This window comes from Pristiophorus japonicus, chromosome 8 (genome assembly GCF_044704955.1).
Source record: "Pristiophorus japonicus isolate sPriJap1 chromosome 8, sPriJap1.hap1, whole genome shotgun sequence".
NCBI lineage: Eukaryota > Metazoa > Chordata > Chondrichthyes > Pristiophoridae > Pristiophorus > Pristiophorus japonicus.
This window is the reverse complement of record NC_091984.1, coordinates 53,279,088-53,302,443: the sequence shown is the minus strand read 5'-3', so window position 1 is coordinate 53,302,443 and position 23,356 is coordinate 53,279,088. Positions and strand designations below refer to the sequence as shown.

Here is a 23,356-nt window from a genome sequence, read left to right as displayed (position 1 = left end):
GTCCTCATTAACATGATTATAGTCTTGATTTCAGCGTTAAAACTGCTCATTGCCTTAACACTCAACAGATGGGCCAATATCTGATCCCGTCTAATTCCCAGTCATGTGTGGCACAGGTTTTATTCAATACTTAAAGAGGAGGTGCATTGATGCTACAGCACCTCACTGTCAAGCAACTCAGAACTGTAACTGCAAGAGGAGGATACTGCAAAGCCACAGAGGAGCGTCCTAAAAGGGAGGAAGCCCGGAGATTTTCTGACGCAGCTTTGGAGACACTGGTCGTGGCCATGGAAAGGAGAAAGGCTGTCCCCTTCCCATAGACTGGAAGGAAGCCCTCGCCACACACCTCACGAAGGCTATGGCAGGAGATAGCTGCCCACGTCACGGCCATAGCTGTGGTGGCAAGGTCGGCCATTCAGTGGCGAAAGAAGTTTTACGACCTCACACAGCAAGTCAAGGTGAGTGAAGGCTTCAGCAAATGCCAAATCCCACTATCTGCACCATTACTCAATGAACCACACCCCCAGCACTCTCCCAACAATCTCTACCTATCACCATTCACAATCGCAGCTTTACTTCACCCTCACAACCTTACCACTGCTGCAACACTCACACCCACATTTCACACCTTGCACACATTGACAGCTATTCAACTCTCGCAGGCACACCACCCAAACACATTGCACCACACACACACTCTTTCAGGCCAAGATCGCACATAACCAAAGGGAGCTGCAGCAGACAGGCTGGGAGTAAGCTGACATCCACGACCTCAGCCAACTGGAGGAGAGTGTGCTGGACATAACTGGGTGGCAGATCAGGCCGTGGTAACCGGCAAGATGAACCCCTTGGGGAAAACAACGGTATGGTCATTCCTAATTCTTCTCACGTCCCACAATCGCTTCTCATTTTCAAGCTGCTGATGCTGTATGCTTGCATATCTTGCTTCCTCCCTCCCCTCACCATAACCCAACTCTCGTGCCTTTCTGCTTTCAGATAATCAACAACAAGCATCCAAGCAGCCTGTCCACGAGGCAATGCACGAGAGCAAGGGGAGAGAAGGAGACAGAGCGTCACTGCATCGGTCACTCGTAGATACCACCTCAGAAACTGGCAATGCGTGTAGTTTAGAGGCTAAATCTGCACAGGGTGAGGCACCGGGCATGAGCAGGCTGCAGCAAGGCCAGGGATAAAAGGTAGCTCAGGGGCGAGCTCGCCGGAGGGCGAGTTTGTGCGCGAGTTCTGCTGCACGACTTAAATGAGGAACTCGATGGGGCAACCTTCAGCAGGCTTCCAGCAACTATGCTGCAGCCACTGGGGGAGCACTTCGTAGGAGCAGACCGAACTGCTAGGTGCAATGGCAAGCTTGTCAGAGAGCCTCTTGGCAATGTCCAGGAGAACTGAGGAGTCCGCCTTCAACATTGCACGGAGCTCGGAGCCGAGGATTTGCAAGTTGGAAATGATAGAAAACTCCCGAAGAGACCGTGTCGACCCAAGACATGATGGTGCATGTGATACAGGATGTTGCGGCTGCCATTGCAGCACAAGTGGAAGCGACCCACTGTCTTAGCGAAGCAGTCATGCAATCTCAGCTTGATGCCTCTCATGCTCAGACTGTTGCCAGCGTGGCTGGGTTTTCCCACTGTCGATTGGGGCTTGCAGGGTGTCACAGTAGCCCAGCAATCTGTGCTCCAACAGATTGCTAGGAATGTTGAGGCGCCACCTAGGTGAGTGGCAGTAGTTCAGTGGAGCAGGATCCTGCTGTCCTCTGTGACAGTATTCCTGTTCCCACCTCTGCCACTGCCCTTGCCACTGCCAGTCAGCCGCCGCCCATGCCGAGGTGGTGTAGTCGACAGCCAGCCATTCTAGGTCCACAGTTGCTCGACGTCGTCCTGCAAGGCCATCTAAAGTTTCTCCCATGGAAACTCAGCAGCCTTCCACCAGCCATGCTACAGCCACTGGGGGAGCACAAGGACAGGAAAGGGCACCCGAACAACAGGCACTAAGGGATTCTGTGACAGAGGGATGGTATGTTGAGGATGTGGTGAGCCACGGGGATCTGGGGTTTCATTCATTGGAATCAAAGTCTGATGGGGCACTCATGGAGAGCCCATCCAGAATGGGGATCTGCTGCCTGCCTCCTCCCTTCCTCCTCTTCATCTTCCTGCTCTTCTGAGGTGGTCTCGCAATCTCTGGTGGCAAGGACTGTGCCCTCATGATGGTCAAGTTGTGAAGCATGCAGCAGATCACCACGAATTGGAACACCCGCTCAAGCGGGTAATGGAGGAATCCTCTTGAGTGGTCAAGGCAGCAGAACCATTGCTTCAGTAGCCCAATGGTCTGCTCTCAATTTTTGAGGACTGGGCATGAGTGTTGGGATTGCGGAGGACAGTCATGAGCCAGGTGCAGAGCGGATAGCCCTCGTCTCCAAACAGCGATCCTCAAGTTTGCTGTGGTGACTGGAAGATTTCTGGCACAGTATGTAGATACCATGGTTACCACCAGGATAGCAGCATTGACCATCAGGAAGCGCTGGGCGTGGTAGCATACCAACTGCACATTAAATGAGTGGTAGCCTTTGCGGTTACTAAGATCTCAGGATTGTTATAGGGCACCCGCAGAGCTTCATGGGTGCAGTCGATGGCGTCCTGCACCATGGGGAAGCCCGCGATCCAGGCAAAGCCACATACGTGCTCATTCTTGTCTGTCAGCTCAGAGAAAAGACAATGTAGTTCCTTCTCCTGGTATAGAGAGCCTCAGTGACACGTGCCCCCGCCCCCCCACCAGATGCAGGACGGCAAACAGAGATGTTAGCTATGTCTCCTGTTGCAGATTGGAAGGATCCACTGGCGAAGAAATTGAGGGCCACAGTGACCTTGACTGCCACTGGGAGAGCCCTGGTCACCCTGCTCTCAGGCTGCAGGAGGTGGCAGAGTCCTGTGACCACCTCCTTGGTGAAGCGTAGCCTCCTAATACACTGATCCTTGCTTAAGTAGAGGTAGGAGAAGTGCTGTTGGAAGACCCTAGGTGGGTAAGGCCTCCTGTCGAGAGTCCTCTTGGCCCTCCTCCTCCTCCCTCTGTGCGCATCTTCTCCCCCCGCTTCCTCTCCCAAAGATACTCAAGCACAAGGGGGACTGCCAGTAGAGCCCCCTGACTGTGAGCAAGTGTTATGAGCAGAAGCCTTTAAATAATAGATCGGCGTTATCGGCAGCGTTGCTGGCCATCTGAAAACAGTGGCCACCAGCTGACGGAAGAACGGCAGCCGTCATTTTTTTGGCCGACTCTGGCGGTAACGGGCAGCTCTAAACCCCTGAATTTCTAGGCCAACAAGTCGCGATTCTCAGTGGCGAGGAGTTCGGCTTTTCCTACGCGTAATTGAAATCAACGCAAGTTAAATGGGGAATCCCTAACGTGAGCTGCTGTGACGGCAACAAGCTGTCACAGTAGCCAATCAAAATGCAGAATTCTCAGGCAGCAAACCTGGAAGTGGGTAAGTTCCTTTGATTCCAACTTTTTTTAAATGCTAGAGAGCGCAAAACAAAGATTGGGGCTCTTGCATGGGGAAAAGGCTAAAATAAAGAGGAACAAACTTGAAAAAAAATATATATTTTTTTATGTTTCTTAAAAATTGTAATTTTTATTCATGGATAAATTTGACAATCCACAAAATTAAAATTAGTTTTTCAGTGTCATAACCTTTGTTTAGCAGGCAATAAACTGTTAACATTCCAGTTACACCTAATCCAAAAGGGTCTAACTTTTAATGTGATATTTAACAGCGGTATTATTGCGGATGAACCAAAGTTTGTCAGTTTCCATGATTTCACCGATTGCCGGCTATCAGAAGGAAGGGGGCGGTGGGGACAGTGTCAGAGCAGTGAATGACTGACCGCAGCTTTAGGATTTCCACATTAGGATGCGCATGCACTACATCCTGAAGTTGCGATCAGTTTCAAAGAGGTAATAACAGCGATTGCTGTTCGTTCGCTGTTATTACCCACTGCAAATTCCGGAGCAATAACTTAAAATGCATTGCTTTACAGAGTGCTGACATGCTAACAGCTGACTGTATTTCGCACTGCATGCTCACATAGTTAATGGTACTGTGGTATCACATGACAGGTGGAATAATATATTCTGTTTGTGAAGTAAGCACTGAAAGGTTACACCAGTTAAAATGGCATTACAAGTTATATTTTCCATTAGAGTTACAAAACAACATTTCTCATTAACAAAAAGTTCTACTCTGTTGAGCACAAATACATGTCTTTTTTGCCGACTTACATTTCTACACTAGCCTTAATTAGTTGAGAAAATTCAAACAAGTTTACATTCTGGGAAACTAAAATTGTTTTTATTTTGTAAAATATGCATTATGTCTTTCAAGATTCAATATAAATCAATTTGGTACATCACAATATCGCAGAATGATAGAAATGTTTCATTCAAAATTGTTGACAATATTTGTGTATGTTTTGTGTAGATTTTTTTTTTAATTGATAAAATACTTGAGCTATTAGGCATTAAATATCATTAGGCAAGACAGCATAATTGAAAAAAATAATATAACTAAAAAAATGAGACTCCGAGACTGCTTTGTCTCAACCTATGAGCTTAACACTGATATTGTAATTTGATTGATGAGTTTTGAGACACATCCAGTGTTGCGAATGCTCTTCAGAATGGGGTGGAGGGTCAGTCAGGCAGTAAAGTGGACTTCTATCAAAGCGTGGAGGTTCCTCAATGTGAAGTGTAAATGCAGTTAAATTCTGCCAGATTTTTTTCCCCCTAGAACAGTGCAGAAATTCATCACTTTGAAGCCAATTAGGAATGTCATGACAGGATTTCATGATGGTATGATAATCATTTTAGAAGAAAAAAAGTACTAGGATTTATTAATAACTATAATATTGTAGAATACAATTTATTCTGCCTCTATGTTGTCCAAATAAAGATTTTGTTGTTGTATTTTTAGCATACCAAGCACATGATTATCACAACACGGAAAAACAGTTTTACTATCAGGATGGATTGCTGAATCATGTTAAAACATTGATAGTGACTTGCTCATCCACAAAACTACTATCTTGGCACCAATCTCACTTTTGTTACTGTTAAATATAAATTCAGAGTGGTTACCTCAAAGTATATTGAGAGAAAGTTCTCCCATTTCCAGCACAATATTCCTTGCCACAAACAGGCAGTTTGTAGCTAGAAACTAGGGTGCTCACCAGTGGATTTACAACTCCCATTCTGGTGCAGAAACAACAACTTGCCTTTATACAGCACCTTTAATGTTGAAAAATTTCCCATGGCACTTCACCAAAGTGTAATTAGACAAAACGGACAATCAATCAAATAGATATTAAAAGGGGTGACTAAAAGCTTGGTGAAAGAGATGAGTTTTAAGGGGGTCTTAAAAGGAGGAGAGTAAGCTGGAGAGGTTTAGGAATGGAACTCTAGGGCCTAGCTGGTTAAAGGCACAGCCGTCAATTCTGGGGCATTAGGGGGGGGGGGTGGGGATGCACAAGAGGTTAGTCAGAAAAACACAGCGTTCTGAGGTTTTGTAGGGCTGGAGGAGATTTCTGAGATAGGGTATCACAAGGCCACAAAGGAATTTAAACACTACGCTGAAAAGCATTGAGAGACCAGGAACCAATTGTAGGTCAGCAAGGATAGGAGTGATGTGTGAGTGGGATGTCCAGTCCATCCATCCAAAGATCCTTCATATAGTTTATATTGCTTGTTGAAATCAATGAGGGAAACTCGAAAAGTCAGCGTAGGATTTTTTTCTTAGATTTCCTTCTACAGGTTTTTGACAGTGAATTAATGGAAAATGAATAGAAGTAGTTGTGATCCTGCACACTGCTGAGAAAGGAGGATTAAATTTAGAAACAATTCCCTGACATTTATATTCAAATTTAGTCAGCAGCAAGAAGCATCATCTGAAGACAAAATTGCTACTGATCTCTAAAAAAAATAATTAATGTCTGTTTTCAGGTGAAAGTGCATTAAGTTTGTTTTTATTTTGCAGATGAAATGATAAAAGTGAACTAATACTACGAACTAGATATTAGTGTGCTTGGAGCTTAAAGTTTTAATTTAATCCATCTATTCACAAAGCTAGAATTCTGAAACCAACATCTTGTTTAGAATACTAAATATGAACTAAGTCAATACATGATTCAGCTCCTAATAACTACTATAAGCAATGGATTTCTTTAAGTTAAACAAAACACAGCAGACTTCATTTTTCCCACTATAAACTATGCCAGTTTTAAAAGCAGTGCCCAAAACATATAGGACCCAAGTTTGCCCCTCCGGTTAAAATGGCACACCTACCTGAGGTGCACTGACTTTGTGGATGAAAAACGGCGCCGAAAACTTCTCGGTATTCTCCCCGCTACTTGGAATTTCGTAGGTCGTGGGGGGGGCGGAGCCAGGTCCCGGCGCTGAAAACAGTGCCGGGACCTCTGCACATGCGCGTGCAGTAGCTCCTTGCCCCCAGAATCTGTGTGCGTGTGCTGCAGGCTGTGTGGGAGGGGCCCGAAGCACGCCGCCCCTAGCCCTGGCCGAATGGGCTCCCTCATCGGCAGCCTGAGTGTGCAGAGCTTGCTACAGACTCTGTGCAACAGTACCCAGCTGCTAGTGTTTTTCTGCAGTAAAGCTTTGCTGAAGGTAGGACTTGTATTTTTTATTTGTTTATTTATTTATTGATTGATTGATTGATTATGTGGGCCTAAATTCTTGTTTGATTTACATCCAAGTTTACTCTTCATCTGCTTTCAAAAGGAATTCTGTAAAATAGTTTGGCTGAAACTCTTATTTACAGGACTTGCTATGATGTATTTGCTAGTTTACCAATCCATTTTTAATCTAGTTGTTTAGTGCTTTGTAAGTCTTGGTGCTCGGTGCAGGTTCTCTCAGCTTCCTTGTATTTTTTATTTGTTATTGAATGCTTATTTTTGTGCTTTGTTTAGTGCTTTAAATGTACTGCTTTGTTTAGTGCTTGGTGCTTTAAATGTACTTATGCTTCTTTAATGTTGTTGCAAAGGTGTTTAGTGCTTTGCAAGGTCTTCTCAATTCTCCCCTCCCCACCGCCATCTCTGGCTACCCCCTGCGCTGATTTCTTAACTCACCGCAAGGATTTTCTTTGCGGACACAAGTGGCCACATATGTTGGCCTAAGTTAGTTTGGCGTAACTTTTAGCTATCTAAACTTGCTTAAATGGCCAAAACAGGCATAAGTGGCTGGTAATGCCCCCTTTTGAAAAAAAAAACGAAATAAAAAAAAAACTTAACTAACTCACTTACACTGGAGCAAATTAAATGGGCAGAATTGCGATTTTTAAGATATTCCAAAAAAATCTAGTTGCTCCAAAAAAACCTGAGCAACTCCTGAATAAACTTGGGCCCATAGTTGCTGCCAGGTTTTGAAAGAAAAGACATAATGTACTTGCATAGTGCATCAAACAATGAGTTGCTTTCTGAAATACAGGACAGTATGTGAGCAAACCCATCTTGCAGGGCCATGGTCACCTTGAGGGCCACTGGCAGTGCCGTTGTCACCCTGCTGGTCTGGTTTCAAGAGGTAGTAGAGTTTTGTGATCACCTCCTTGGTGAAGTGAACCCTCAGAGTACACTGCTCCTGGCTTAAGTGCAGGTAAGAGAAGTGCTCCCTGAAATCCCGAGGTGCGTAAGGCCTCTTGCCCCTCCTCCTCCCTCTGCTAGCAGCTCGCCTGTGCTGCTTCTGCTCCACCTCCCCGTCATGCTGCAGCATGAGGGGGATTGCAATTAGAGCCCCACCATGACTGGGAGCAGTTGGTCTGACCAGAACCTTTGAATTCAGAAGCAAGGCCCTCTCCACTTGTCACCGCACCAACTTTAAATAACTCTAGAAAGCTCCAAACAGTTTCACATAGAGCCAGTAGAAATCAAAAAATCAAGTTACCTGAAAGCTGTTGATGATCCCGTTAAATATTGCTGGTGAGCAGTCCCTCGTGCAGCTGAATGCACATTCAACTGTGCATGCTTTGGAGAGGGCATACAGTTGAGCAGCAACATAAAAAAATAGCAGGTCGTGCATCAAATCAGCATTATTTGCTGATTGACATCACAATCTGTCTCATTTGCATTCTTCTGCAACACGACCGACCTGCCCAAAATGGTGAATGCAGTAGCCTACGCCGGAATCGAAGCAGCGGCCATTTTTCTGCCAAAACTGGTCATAAATGTCGGTGGTAAGAGGGGGATTTTGTGGCCTTAGAATTTTTTCTAATAGTGTCTAACTGGAATTCCAACTATACACTAAACCTTCCGAGAAGGGAGCCTGCCACCTTTACCTGGTCTGGCCTACTCATAACTCAAGTTTCACAATAAGTCACTGACTCTTAATGCTGTCCGAAGTGGTCTCACAAGCCTCTGTGTTCTAAACAATCGCTATATGGTTTTAAATCTGAGATTGATAGATTTTTGTTAACCAAAGGTATCAAAGGATATGGGGCAAAGATGGGTATGTGGAGTTAGGTCACAGATCAGCCATGATCTCATTGAATGGCAGAACAGGTTCGAGGGGTTAAATGATCTACTCCTGTTACTAGTGATCTGTAGGAACATAGGAAGGAAACAATCACACAGACATATTGGCAATTATTCAGGCATCATATTTAGCTGAGACTTAAGCAATCTATGTCCAAATGACTCTGTAAAGCCTTCCTCATTATCTGGAGATTGGTTCACAAATTGGGATTGTTGTTCCACCGACTAGTCAAAAAACTGGCATAGTTGTACTCTCAGAATCATACCCTTCAGTCAACATCTCAGACTCCTCCAACATCATCTCCAGGCCTGTCCTGTCCTATTGCCAGGTTGATGGGGACACAGTGATATATAAAATTGGATGGGGGTGGCCCTGGGAGTCCTCAATATTGACTTCGGACCCTGTGAAGTCTCATGGTTTCAGGTCAAACACGTCAAAGTATCCTCCTTGTGATTAACTTCTAAATTCCCCCCACACCATTGACGAATCAGTACTCTTCCACACTGAGCATCACTTGGAGGATGCACTGAGAGAAGTGAGCTCATAGATAAGCAACAGTCCAGAATAGTGAGAAAGGAGAGACATGGGCATCAGTGAGGGGTTTAATGAGAAGAGATAACGAGAGAGAGAGATCAGGGCAACTCGGAAAACAACTAGCAGATTTCCCCATTTAAACTGTACATGTGCGGTCACTGGAAGTTGCTGTCCAATTTACACTTTAATAATAGTGAGCGCTGTTCTCCTCACCATTATTTCTACAGCAAAATCCAGCCCATAATGTACGTGTGCGCTTGTGCAAGACAGAAAGCAGGCAGTACTGAAGGGAACAGGATGAGTGAAAGGAGACACAAGACTTAAATTCCAGAGCAGCGAATTGAAATATTTTTATGAAAAATACCTTCCATTGTTTTAGTGCTTCATTAAGTTTTAACTAGAATCAAAACATCATTGTAGCATAACTTTTCAACTGGTTCTTTCTGAAACGTAATTATAGTTAAAAGTTCTATCCGAGATACAAGTGAGATTCGTCAAACGAAACGTATGTTATAAGTCACTCAAAAATACATTTGGGGTAAGTTTCTGCTAGTTTTGCGCCCAGATTCCAGTGCAATAGAAGGGGAATTTATAATGTAAGTGAGTTACGCCCAAAGCCACTTACGCTCTTTTATTCCATGATCTTAACTGCTGGTTCAAGGTTCAATTCGCCTGAATGAGGCCCCGCCCACTGGCATGTTCCCAGTTCGAAATTGCAAGATTCCACCAATTTAGGCTCATTTTCTTAATCACGCTTTAAAAGTTTTTTCATATCAAAAATATTTAATTTACTCTGAAACTGACTAGTGTGCACCAATGAAACTATTAAATGGTTCAGCATAGCTTCTTTTAATGTAATTTTCAGTGATTTTAAATCAGGTTACTCAAAGGTGAAGGACTGGACACCCTTACTAAAAATGCTTAATTTTGGTGCAAAACCCATTTTCAGCTGTATTGATAAATCTGTACTGGGTTACCACTCAAACAGATCGTGGAATACTTTTTAATGGAACGTAAAAAAAAAACAATGATTTTTCATTGCACTGCCCAATTTGCTTCTGCTTCATGGAAGAGTTTACGTTTGTGATTGTGTAATTTAATTTTAGAGGAAACTTGAACTGTAATCTAACCAGTGCAATTTCAAGCGCATTTTGGGCACACTTTTCCGATTGCGCCTGCAGTGGAAACTCTACTTCATAATGTCTGCACATAACCTTCTAAAACCTAGCTACCCGTGTATGGTCTTCAATGGGGGGGGGGGGGGCAGAGGGAGAAAGAGTCTGCATTCTGATTTAAAAAGAGAAAAGTCAAATGAAAGTGATAAATCCCCAAAATTGTAGGATGCAGCAATGTACTGTATCTCTAGTGAACCCCTTTGGAGGTTGCTGTATCAATTCTCAGACGAACCTTCGCAATTATTTATCAACTAAACAACAGCCTCCAGAGGAGTGAAGTTCAATTGATTCACACAAATCAGCTGGTCAAACAGCTGAAGCAAAAGCCCTGCAAGGTGAACCAAACTTATTTTATTCCAAAACTGAGGGTCACTGTAGCAATTAACACATCGCGACCAGAGATCACTAAACCATCATCTAAGATCATTTAGATTATCTCAGCTAACACCCCGAACATGTGGTACTCCCAAGCAGTTTCTCAGCAATAAACCTGCATCTCAAACGTTTCACTGAAATGTATTTTGAAATACTGCTCTCCTCCCCACATTAAATTGGAAAAAGTCAACATCTGTTATCTAATGAATATTAGTCAACGTATGTAATGTTTGATAAATGCAATTATATATGAAAAAACAGAACAATCATGAGTCTCAATATAACATTTTGCAGATGATATTTTTGCATTAATAAAGGTAGATTGCATGCAAGGTGAAAGTACAGGGATTCTGGTTACTTTATTAAATCCTTACCTCTGTGCAAAAACATGTCAGCTCTGCATGTACAACTGGTTGAACAAACGTATGAAACACAGATTCAATCTCCAGTGTCCTGCCGTGTAATTTTAGGATTGGGAATTCTATAATTTCCTGGGTGGGGGGGGGTAAAGAAATGACAAATAAAACAAACAGATTAATTTCTTGTCCTTTGGATAGCTGCATAAAGCACAGGATTTTTATTAGGTTCATGTACCTAGGTCCTGCCTTCAATGATAAATATATTAATACAAGCATTTTACAGAAATAAATCGTGTTTTTATAATGTTCCTTCCGAGTTAAATTTAGTTTTTTTTCCACATTCTTTAGACTAATTGATAATTAGAAATCATATATCTAGCATGAGTCCATAGCATTTCAAAGAGTCACAGATACAAAGTGCTTGCTTTAAAAATTATATTTTTCTCAGGATGTGAAGGACTCTGGCAAAGTTGTATTTATTGCCCATCTCTAGTTGTCCCAAGGTGGTGGTGTTGGGACCAATGTTCCCTCTAATTATTATTGGCGCCGCAAGGTCCCTTAAAGGAGCCATGTGGGCCATTCAAAACACAGCATGCACGGTTTTTGCATTGAAAAGCCAGCTGCACAGGTTGGGACTTCTTGAGTTGGTAGGCTTCCAGCAGTAAAAGGGAACCTACAAATATTCAAGAAGAGGAAACTAGTGGATTTAATAAAAGTTAAAAATGTTGAGAGAGAAAGTAATGGGACTTAAGATAGACAAACCTCAAGGACCTGAGTTTCCACCCTCCGGTATTAAAGTAAATACGTGAGGAAACGGCAGGTGCGTCAGTCATAATTTTCCAAAGCTCTCCAGATTCTGGAATTGTGCTTTTGGATTGGAAAATTGCAATTACTTAAGAAAGGATAGATGGAGAAACCAGGAAACTACAGATGTCAGTTTTTAACATCAGCTGTGTGGAAGTTACTGGAATCAGCATCAGGGATAGAGTGAGTAAGCACTTGACTAAGTATCAGCTGATCAAAGTCAGCATGGATTTGGGACGGCTATATGATGTCTGAATAATGTAATTGACATTTTTGAGGAGGTCACGAACATGCTGCATAAGGAAATGTCTATGGATATTGACTATATGGACTTCCGAAAGGCACTTAGTAAGGTGCTACACAAGAGTTATTGGCAAAAATGAAAAAGCAATGAATTGGAGGTAACCTTGTGACATGGGTTGGTAATTGGTTGGGAGATAGGAGACAGAAAATAGGCAGGCCAGTGCGAACTGGGCACAGGAAATGATCCAGACACCAGAATGGGTAGGCCCAAAGTCCACCTGATATTTGGCCTCGGGCAGATCATACCATCATCATCATCATAGGCAGTCCCTTGGAATCGAGGAAGACTTGCTTCCACTGCTGAAGTGAGTTCTTTGGTGACTGAACAGTCCAATACGAGAGCCACAAACTCTGTCACAGGTGGGACAGATAGTCGTTGAGAGAAGGGGTGGGTGGGACTGGTTTGCCGCACGCTCTTTCCGCTGTCTGCGCTTGATTTCTGCACACTCTCGGTGTTGAGACTCGAGGTGCTCAGCGCCCTCCCGGATGCACTGTCTCCACTTTGGGCGATCTTTGACCAGGGACTCCCAGGTATCAATGGGGATGTCGCACTTTATCAGGGAGGCTTTGAGGGTGTCCTTGCAACGTTACTGCTGCCCAACTTTGACTCATTTAATAAGAACATAAGAATTAGGAACAGGAGTAGGTCATCTAGCCCCTTGAGCCTGCTCCGCCATTCAACAAGATCATGGCTGATCTGGCCGTGGACTCAGCTCCACTTACCCGCCCGCCCCCCGTAACCCTTAATTCCCTTATTGGTTAAAAATCTATCTATCTGTGACTTGAATACATTCAATGAGCTAGCCTCAACCGCTTCCTTGGGCAGAGAATTCCACAGATTCACAACCCTCTGGGAGAAGAAATTCCTTCTCAACTCGATTTTAAATTAGCTCCCCCATATTTTGAGGCTGTGCCCCCTCGTTCTAGTCTCCCCGACCAGTGGAAACAACCTCTCTGCCTCTATCTTGTCTATCCCTTTCATTATTTTAAATGTTTCTATAAGATCACCCCTCATCCTTCTGAATTCCAACGAGTAAAGACCCAGTCTACTCAATCTATCATCATAAGGTAACCCCCTCATCTCCGGAATCAGCCTAGTGAATCGTCTCTGTACCCCCTCCAAAGCTAGTATATCCTTCCTTAAGTAAGGTGACCAAAACTGCACGCAGTACTCCAGGTGCGGCCTCACCAATACCCGATACAGTTGTAGCAGGACCTCCCTGCTTTTGTACTCCATCCCTCTCGCAGTGAAGGCCAACATTCCATTTGCCTTCCTGATTACTTGCTGCACCTGCAAACTAACTTTTTGGTATTCATGCACAAGGACCCCCAGGTCGCTCTGCACCGCAGCATGTTGTAATTTCTCCCCATTCAAATAATATTCCCTTTTACTGTTTTTTTTCCCCAAGGTCTCTTCACACTTTCCGACATTGTATTCCATCTGCCAAACCTTAGCCCATTCGCTTAACCTATCCAAATCTCTTTGCAGCCTCTCTGTGTCCTCTACACAACCTGCTTTCCCACTAATCTTTGTGTCATCTGCAAATTTTGTTACACTACACTCTGTCCCCTCTTCCAGATCATCTATGTATATTGTAAACAGTTGTGGTCCCAGCACCGATCCCTGTGGCACACCACTAACCACCGATTTCCAACCCGAAAAGGACCCATTTATCCCGACTCTCTGCTTTCTGTTAGCCAGCCAATTCTCTATCCATGCTAATACATTTCCTCTGACTCCGCGTACCTTTATCTTCTGCAGTAACCTTTTGTGTGGCACCTTATCGAATGCCTTTTGGAAATCTAAACACACCAATCCATCGGTACACCTCTATCCACCATGCTCGTTATATCCTCAAAGAATTCCAGTAAATTAGTTAAACATGATTTCCCCTTCATGAATCCATGTTGCGTCTGCTTGATTGCACTATTCCTATCTAGATGTCCCGCTATTTCTTCCTTAATGATAGCTGCAAGCATTTTCCCCACTACAGATGTTAAACTAACCGGCCTATAGTTACCTGCCTTTTGTCTGCCCCCTTTTTTAAACAGAGGCGTTACATTAGCTGCTTTCCAATCCGCTGGTACCTCCCCAGAGTCCAGAGAATTTTGGTAGATTATAACGAATGCATCTGCTATAACTTCTGCCATCTCTTTTAATACCCTGGGATGCATTTCATCAGGAGCAGGGGACTTGTCTACCTTGAGTCCCATTAGCCTGTCCAGCACTACCCCCCTAGTGATAGTGATTGTCTCAAGGTCCTCCCTTCCCACATTCCTGTGACCAGCAATTTTTGGCATGGTTTTTGTGTCTTCCACTGTGAAGACCGAAGCAAAATAATTATTTAAGGTCTGAGCCATTTCCACATTTCCCATTATTAAATCCCCCTTCTCATCTTCTAAGGGACCAACATTTACTTTAGTCATTCTTTTCTGTTTTATAAATCTGTAAAAGCTTTTACTATCTGTTTTTATGTTTTGCGCAAGTTTACCTTTGTAATCTATCTTTCCTTTCTTAAGTCATTCTTTGCTGTCGTTTAAAATGTTCCCAATCTTCTAGTTTCCCACTAACCTCGGCCACCTTATACGCATTGGTTTTTAATTTGATACTCTCCTTTATTTCCTTGGTTATCCACGGCTGGTTATCCCTTGTCTTATCGCCCTTCTTTTTCACTGGAATATATTTTTGATGAGCACTGTGAAAGAGCTCCTTAAAAGTCCTCCACTGTTCCTCAATTGTGCCACCGTTTAGTCTGTGTTTCCAGTCTACTTTAGCCAACTCTGCCCTCATCCTACTGTAGTCCCCTTTGTTTAAGCATAGTACGTTCGTTTGAGACACTACTTCCTCACCCTCAATCTGTATTACAAATTCAACCATACTCATTCCGAGAGGATCTTTTACCAGGAGATCGTTTATTATTCCTGTCTCATTACACAGGACCAGATCTAAGATAGCTTGCTCCCTTGTAGGTTCTGTATCATACTGTTCGAAGGAACAATCCTGTATGCATTCTATGAATTTCTCCTCCAGGCTACCCCGTGCGATTTGATTTGACCAATCAATATGTAGGTTAAAATCCCCCATGATTACTGCTGTTCCTTTTTCACATGCCTCCATTATTCCCTTGATTATTGCCCGCCCCACCGAAGTTATTATTTGGGGGCCTATAAACTACGCCCACCAGTGAATTTTTCCCATTACTATCTCTAATCTCCACCCACAATGATTCAACATTTTGTTCATGAGAGCCAATATCGTCTCTCACAACTGCCCTGATATCATCCTTTATTAACAGAGCTACCCCACCTCCTTTCCCTTCTTGTCTATCTTTCCGAATCGTCAGATACCCCTGTATGTTTAATTCCCAGTCTTGGCCACCCTGCAACCACGTTTCTGTAATGGCCACCAAATCATACCCATTTGTAATGATTTGTGCCGTCAACTCATTTACTTTATTTCGAATGCTGCGTGCGTTTAGGTAGAGTGTTTTAATACTAGTTTTTAAACTATGATTTTTAGTTTTGACCCCTCCTGCAGCCCCGATATATTCAGTGGCCCTTTTTGTTTTTTGCCTTGGGTTTCTCTGCCCTCCACTTTTACTCATCTCCTTTCTGTCTTTTGCTTTTGTCTCCTTTTTGTTTCCCTCTGTCTCCCTGCATAGGTTCCCATCCCCCTGCCATATTAGTTTAACTCCTCCCCAACAGCACTAGCAAACACTCCCCCTAGGACATTGGTTCCAGTCCTGCCCAGGTGCAGACCGTCCGGTTTGTACTGGTCCCACCTCCCCCAGAACCGGTTCCAATGCCCCAGGAATTTGAATCCCTCCCTGCTGCACCACTGCTCAAGTCACGTATTCATCTGAGCTATCCTGCGATTCCTACTCTGACTAGCACGTGGCACTGGTAGCAATCCTGAGATTACTACTTTTGAGGTCCTACGTTTTAATTTAGCTCCTAGCTCCTTAAATTCGTCTCGTAGGACCTCATCCCTTTTTTTACCTATGTCGTTGGTACCAATGTGCACCACGACAACTGGCTGTTCACCCTCCCTTTTCAGAATGTCCTGCACCTGCTCCGAGACATCCTTGACCCTTGCACCAGGGAGGCAACATACCATCCTGGAGTCTCGGTTGCGGTCGCAGAAACGCCTATCTATTCCCCTTGCAATCGAATCCCCTATCACTATTGCTCTCCCACTCTTTTTTCTGCCCTCCTGTGCAGCAGAGCCAGCCACGGTGCCATGAACTTGGCTGCTGCTGCCCTCCCCTGATGAGTCATCCCCCTCAACAGTACTCAAAACGGTGTATCTGTTTTGCAGAGGGATGACCGCAGGGGACCCCTGCACTACCTTCCTTGCACTGCTCTTCCTGCCGTGAAGGCTGCCAGTAAACTGCTGGGACATTTGAATTTTGGGTTACTGCATTGCCACTAGGTTGTGGAAGTGATTAGGAGGGAAGGGGCAACCGGGAGGGGAGAACGCAGCAATTGGGGAGAGGATGGGAGGCAGAAATCAGGAAAGGGTGGTAGGCAGCAAAGGTGGGGGGAAGTGAGTCATGGCCAGCAGCGACCTATGGTTTTAATGTGGTGTCAGGAGGAATAATAATCCTTTTGGCTTCTCTTTCTGTCTTTATTTTCAGCTGGGAGGCAGTGGATACTTTGGTGCAGCAGGAAGGGGAGCTGCTGAGGGTTGCAGGCTACATCTTCCAGTGCCAGGTGATGGAAAAAGGTGACTCTAGCCCTCAGTGGCTCGCTTCCCATCTCCTTGCCCCAGCTCTATTGTTCCCCTCAGCCCTTCACTCCCATTGTGGCCCCTATCCCTTCACTTTCCATTACCTCCTCACCTTCTCATCATTCCCACATTCCTATTATCATGATGATATTTATGCAATTATTTCACTTACCTTTGAATAAATCCACAATGTACATAGATTTTTGCACTTATAATTGTACAGACATTATTGTTTCAGTTTGAATACACATTTGGGGGTAATAGAAGGGTTTTGCAGGTTAATTGGCAATCCATTACTCATTAACCAAGTATTTTTATTTTATTTTTCTCACCAAATTTTTTCCTGTCCTCTTCTAAAGACATTAACCTTTGATGGGATATATGGAATTACATGGAAACCTCAACACAAACAGGCAGCATGGCCCAACCAGTTCATATTGGTGCTTATGTTCCATAGGAGCAGGAGTATTAAACCTATGGGCCCGTTCTGTTCCTCACATGCATATATCCCCCTTTCCTTCAGCAACCTATATAACTTATTCTTAAATGTTGACATGGTCTCTGCTTCAATCACTAATTCTAGTACCTGTAGTACATTCCACAGCCTCACAACTCTGCAGAAAAGGTTCTCCTGCTTTCTGTCCTAAATTTCTTCGATGTAATCTTATATCTATGTTTCCTTGTTCTAGACCCCTCAACCACTGGAAACTGTCTGTTTCTATCTACGGACCCATCCATTCATAATTTTAAGCATCTTGATCAAAACAGCCATAATTTTCTTGGTTCTAAGGAAAACAGCCCCAGGTGTTGGTCATCCACTGATGCCTTGCCAAAAGTTACCATTATTCAAGTAGGTGTTTTGACAGTGAATGTCAGCAAGTTATTTGTCTCTGGGTATCACAGCATAAACCACCATATTCTTCGTAATTACAGCAATTAGAGTAAAGATTGCTGGTAGTGTTTAAAAATAAAAATCGCAGAGCCATAGAATAGTACAGCACAGAAGAGGCAATTCAGCCCAGAGTCTGCACTGGCACTTTGGCTGATTTTTCCCTCTCCAAGACAAGGGGTGCCGAGGTCAATTGTAGCACGCCTATTGCTGTCCTGTTGGGAGCAACATGATGCAAGGGAATTACGGACCATCCTTTCAGCTCTAGTATTGGGTTCAAATTCAAGTCAAACCAATGAAACAAAAGTGTCCTTTCTGAATTTAAGAGCAATACCCAATGGAAACAAGTCAACAGTATAAAACTACTCACTAATTTGACAGCCCCATTCACATCATACTGGTGACCTTCTGTGGTTAGAGTTAAGACACATTACTGAAACAGGTTAGGGGGAGCTATGGTCTGTATCTAATGACCCATTATACGGAGAATGAAATCAATGATCAGAAACCTTTAATATTGGATTCTGGATCAGCTTCAACCAGCTTGAATAACTTGTGGCCGTTTAACTGATCATACATTGCAGGCTCAATGGGACACCACTACCATGCATGCTTGAGTCAATGGTACTACAATGACATATGTAATGACATCTTAACATTTACAGTCCTCCAGTTCCAGTGACTGGAAAACCAAACTATGAAACTGCCCATCAGTTTTACTGAAACTATTTTCTCTAGAATTCAAGATCAGACCACTGACCAAGATGGGCAAGGTGGCGGGTGTTTAGGAAGTGTTTAGTCATGATGCTCCAGCCATCAGGGTGTGGGATAGGCTTGATGAACCAGCTGGTCTTTCCTGCCCGTTTTTGTACGTTCGTAAGCCTGTTTAAATCTGAACTAATCCACAATGGGCCATTTAGTAATCTGTTTACTACCATAAATACAAATACAGCTTGGGGAAGTTTAAATTACCAATATAACTAGAGCTATAAGTATACAAATTCTGACCTGGGAGTGCTTTAAGCATGATTTATCTTCTACTTCTGCTGATGTAATTTGATGATACAATACAATAATTTCTTTATAAGCAAATAACAGAGATTTACTCTGGTACTTTAAAACACACTTGGTGACCAGGCTTTTCATTGCATTCTGTTCTTAAGGGATAGAACAATTATGGAAGGTGCTGCAAGGCTGCAGCATATGGAGGGTTGAGATAAATTGTAAACCACAACAACAAAACTCAAGTGGTTTTGTAATAACGTTTCAATTCTGAAATGTTACTGCATTGAAGCGCACACCAGCGGGCATTATTCGATGTAAAATATAGCAATTTCTACCTTTTCCACCGTTAACAGTTTATAATTTTTGTGGATTTTTTGGCTTCCACTTGTGTGCCATGTGATTATGACAAAGGTATCATCCAGATTAATCATACTGGCAGACACAATATACTTTACAAATCATCTAGAATGATCAAAAGATTGCTTGCGAATATTAGGGGAGAAAAAGTGCCTTGCAGAACTCTCCCAGATGATCTTGCTGAGATTTTGAATCACAACATTTAAATTTTACAGTAAAATCTATTTTAAGAAACAATACAAGATACGCCTCACCACCCTCTGGATAACAAATTACAACACAAGTAAAATGGGTGTACTGGAACTTGTTTTTAAATATATACTTCTGTTTTGATTTACACTATAGCCTTTTCTAAATAATTTATGGCATGATAAATTTATTGCACAGTGCAAGCTAACTGCAAATAAGAATTGCCAAATAATTAGATTTTAGTGCAATGCTTATAAATTATCCACTGATTTGTCCAGACTTGTTTGTCAGCCCTGTTGTGCTTTAGGTCATCTTTGACATTTTGGTGTTTGTGTTTTAATTGCTGATTTACACTTTGACAGATGAGTCTTGAAGCCTGATGTGCAGGGTTGTGATGTCTAAAGGGATTCAAGGCAATTAGAAGGAGAAGTGTTCACCTTCGAAATAATGTTACACTTTATTCTTTTCCTTTCGATTTCAGTTAAGAGAAAAGCAATACAGAATGAATTGCCTTACATTTTTAGAACAGGTGCAGGATTAAATTTACTGGGGATTTCACAATATACAATGATATGCAATATGTTGGGTTAGAAAAAAAGCATATTTGCATCATAGGACTGCCCACATCATTACTAACTGTATTTTGAATAATATTTGGCCTTGATAAAGAATTTGATTCTAAATCAGTAATTGATAAGATTACAGTGATTATTAGAAATTGCTTTAAGTGATTTTTTTAATGCTATGTTTATTCCCAACCCTTTGGTGTAATGGAAGAGCAGATAATTGCTTTGGGTCATTGTTTCATCCCATCTCGAGGTGATCGAGACAAATTCCCTGTATCAGTGTTCAATAAATATGATCTACATATATGCATTCCTTATACAGCAAAACACGATCAAATCGTATTTAGGGCTGGATTAAAAAGGATTTTGGAAAGTACAATGCAAAACCACTACTATATTTAAACCATTATTCGCACTATTGAGCTGTGCACTAATCTGAAAACAGTGCTATAATTGTACTTAATAAGCCATTGAAGGTTGATATTTTAGCTGGTACTTAAACATAGGAGAAACCAACAACTTTCAAAAGTATCTGGAAAAATTATGTGAAGAACTTAGGAAAACCTGAGGGATTTTAGTGAGGATAGAATTTTAATGAGAAGGATTTGGCTCACATGGTAAGTTGTCATGATGGTGGTGCACATTCAAGCACAGGGTGGCACATGGTGTCACAAATTGGTGGGATACAGGTTTGATTTCCCGCTCCTCATACTTTATGAAGTTCCTAATTTTAACTACACTGCTATGGAAATATACAAATTGAAGGCTATGCACTTCCTTGTACAGGAAAGGACAAAATTGAAGGTAGAGTTTTCTTCTGGCTGTTCTCATACAATTCCTTCTGACCCATAAGCAGAGGTCTGGGGGGGAAATCATCCACTCTCACTTTCACTCAGGAGTTGTCTTGGGAAGCCAAAGGGAACTGATAATTTCATATTCTTCCCAATAAAGTTAGGGAGAATAGATTTTTTTTAAATCAAAAAGACAAAAGCCTTGATGGCAATATCATCTCCTTATATATATCAGTAATTAACTTTTAGCATTGTTGTTGCCAATTTAAGTGTAGCTAAGGGTTAAGTCATGGCAGGAGAGCTCAGACATGTGTTATGCTCCTCCTGTACTATGTGGGAAGTCAGGAACACTTCCGATGTCCCTGACGACTACGTGTGTGGGAAGTGTGTCCGCCTCCAGCTGCTGACGGACCGCGTTGCGGAGCTGGAGCTGCAGGTGGATTCACGCTGGGGCATGCACGATGCTGAGAATGATGTGACTAGCACATTTAGTGAGTTGGTCTTACCACAGGTAAGGGGTCCACAACCAGATAGGGAATGGAAGACCAACAGGAAGAGCAGTGCAGGGAAGGTAGTGCATGGGTCCCCTGCGGTCATCCCCCTGCAAAACAGATACACCGCTTTGGGTACTGTTGAGGGGGATGACTCATCAGGGGAGAGCAGCAGCAGCCAAGTTCATGGCACCATGGCTGGCTCTGCTGCACAGAAGGGCAGGAGAAAGAGTGGGAGAGCGATAGTGATAGGAGATTCAATTGTAAGGGGAATAGATAGGCGTTTCTGCGGCCGCAACCGAGACTCCAGGATGGTATGTTGCCAAGGATGTCTCGGAGCAGGTGCAGGACATTCTGAAAAGGGAGGGTGAACAGCCAGTTGTTGTGATGCATATAGGTACCAACGATATAGGTAAAAAACGGGATGAGGTCTTACGAGATGAATTTAGGGAGCTAGGAGTTAAATTAAAAAGTAGGACCTCAAAAGTAGTAATCTCAGGATTGCTACCAGTCCCACGTGCTAGTCAGAGTAGGAATCGCAGGATAGCTCAGATGAATACGTGGCTTGAGAAATGGTGCAGAGAGGAGGGATTCAAATTCCTGGGACATTGGAACCGGTTCTGGGGAAGGTGGGACCAGTACAAACCGGACGGTCTGCACCTGGGCAGGATGGGAACCAATGTCCGAGGGGGAGTGTTTGCTAGTGCTATTGGGGAGGAGTTAAACTAATATGGCAGGGGGATGGGAACCTATGCAGGGAGACAGAGGGAAATAGAAGGGGGGGGGGCAGAAGCAAAAGATAGAAAGGAGAATAGTAAAAGTGGAGGATAGAGAAACCCAAGGCAAAAAGCAAAAAGGGCCACAGTACAGCAAGATTCAAAAGGGGCAAAGTGTGTTTAAAAGACAAGCCTGAAGGCTCTGTGCCTCAATGCGAGCAGTATTCGGAATAAGGTGGATGAATTAACTGCGCAGATAGCTGTTAATGGATACGATGTGATTGGCACCATGGAGACATGGCTCCAGGGTGACCAAGGCTGGGAACCAAGGTGCAGCAGGTAATCAGGAAGGCGAATGGAATGTTGGCCTTCATTGCGAGAGGGATGGAGTACAAAAGCAGGGAGGTCTTGCTGCAACTGTACAGGGTATTGGTGAGGCCGCACCTGGAGTACTGCGTGCAGTTTTGGTCACCTTACTTAAGGAAGGATATACTAGCTTTGGAGGGGGTACAGAGACGATTCACTTGGCTGATTCCGGAGATGAGGGGGTTACCTTATGATGATAGATTGAGTAAACTGGGTCTTTACTCGTTGGAGTTCAGAAGGATGAGGGGTGATCTTATAGAAACATTTAAAATAATGAAAGGGATAGGCGAGATAAGAGGCAGAGAGGTTGTTTCCACTGGTCGGGGAGACTAGAACTAGGGGGCACAGCCTCAAAATACGGGGGAGCCAATTTAAAACCGAGTTAAGAAAGAATTTCTTCTCCCAGAGGGTTGTGAATCTGTGGAATTCTCTGCCCAGGGAAGCAGTTGAGGTTAGCTCATTGAATGTATTCAAATCACAGATAGATAAGATTTTTAACCAATAAGGGAATTAAGGGTTATGGGGAGCGGGCGGGTAAGTGGAGCTGAGTCCACGGCCAGATCAGCCATGATCTTGTTGAGTGGCGGAGCAGGCTCGAGGGGTTAGATGGCCTACTCCTGTTCCTGATTCTTATGTTCTTACGTTATGTTCAACATCCAAGGGTATTCAGCATTTAGGAAGGATAGACAGAAACGAAAAGGAGGCAGGGTGGCGTTGCTGGTTAAAGAGGAAATCAATACAATTGTAAGGAAGGACATAAGCCTGGATGATGTGGAATCGGTATGGGTGGAGCTGCGGAATTCCAAAGGGCAGAAAACGCTAGTGGGAGTTGTGCATAGACCACCAAATAAATAGCAGTAGTGAGGTTGGGGACAGCATCAAACAAGAAATAAGGGATGTGTGCAATAAAGATACAGCAGTAATCATGGGCGACTTTAATCTACATATTGATTGGGCTAACTTAACTGGTAGCAATGCGGTGGAGGAGGATTTCCTGGAGTGCATTAGGGAAGCTTTTCTAGACCAATATGTCGAGGTACCAACCAGGGAGCTGGCCATCCCAGACTGGGTGTTGTGTAATGAGAAGGGACTAATTAGCAATCCTGTTGTGCGAAGCCCTTTGGGGAAAAGTGACCATAATATGGTAGAATTCCTTATTAAGATGGAGA

At 43.4% G+C, this 23,356-nt stretch overlaps 1 protein-coding gene across 9 annotated transcripts in view; it reads right to left on the bottom strand.

The window, feature by feature from the left end:
- LOC139268074 (ERI1 exoribonuclease 3-like) overlaps positions 1-23,356 on the bottom strand; it is a 535,481-nt gene that overhangs the window by 466,223 nt on the left and 45,902 nt on the right. For all 9 annotated transcript variants that reach the window (XM_070886065.1, XM_070886072.1, XM_070886073.1 and 6 more), the window contains exon 3: positions 10,997-11,113. In XM_070886065.1, the coding sequence (XP_070742166.1) occupies positions 10,997-11,113 (117 nt within the window). The remainder of the gene's footprint in view (positions 1-10,996; positions 11,114-23,356) is intronic.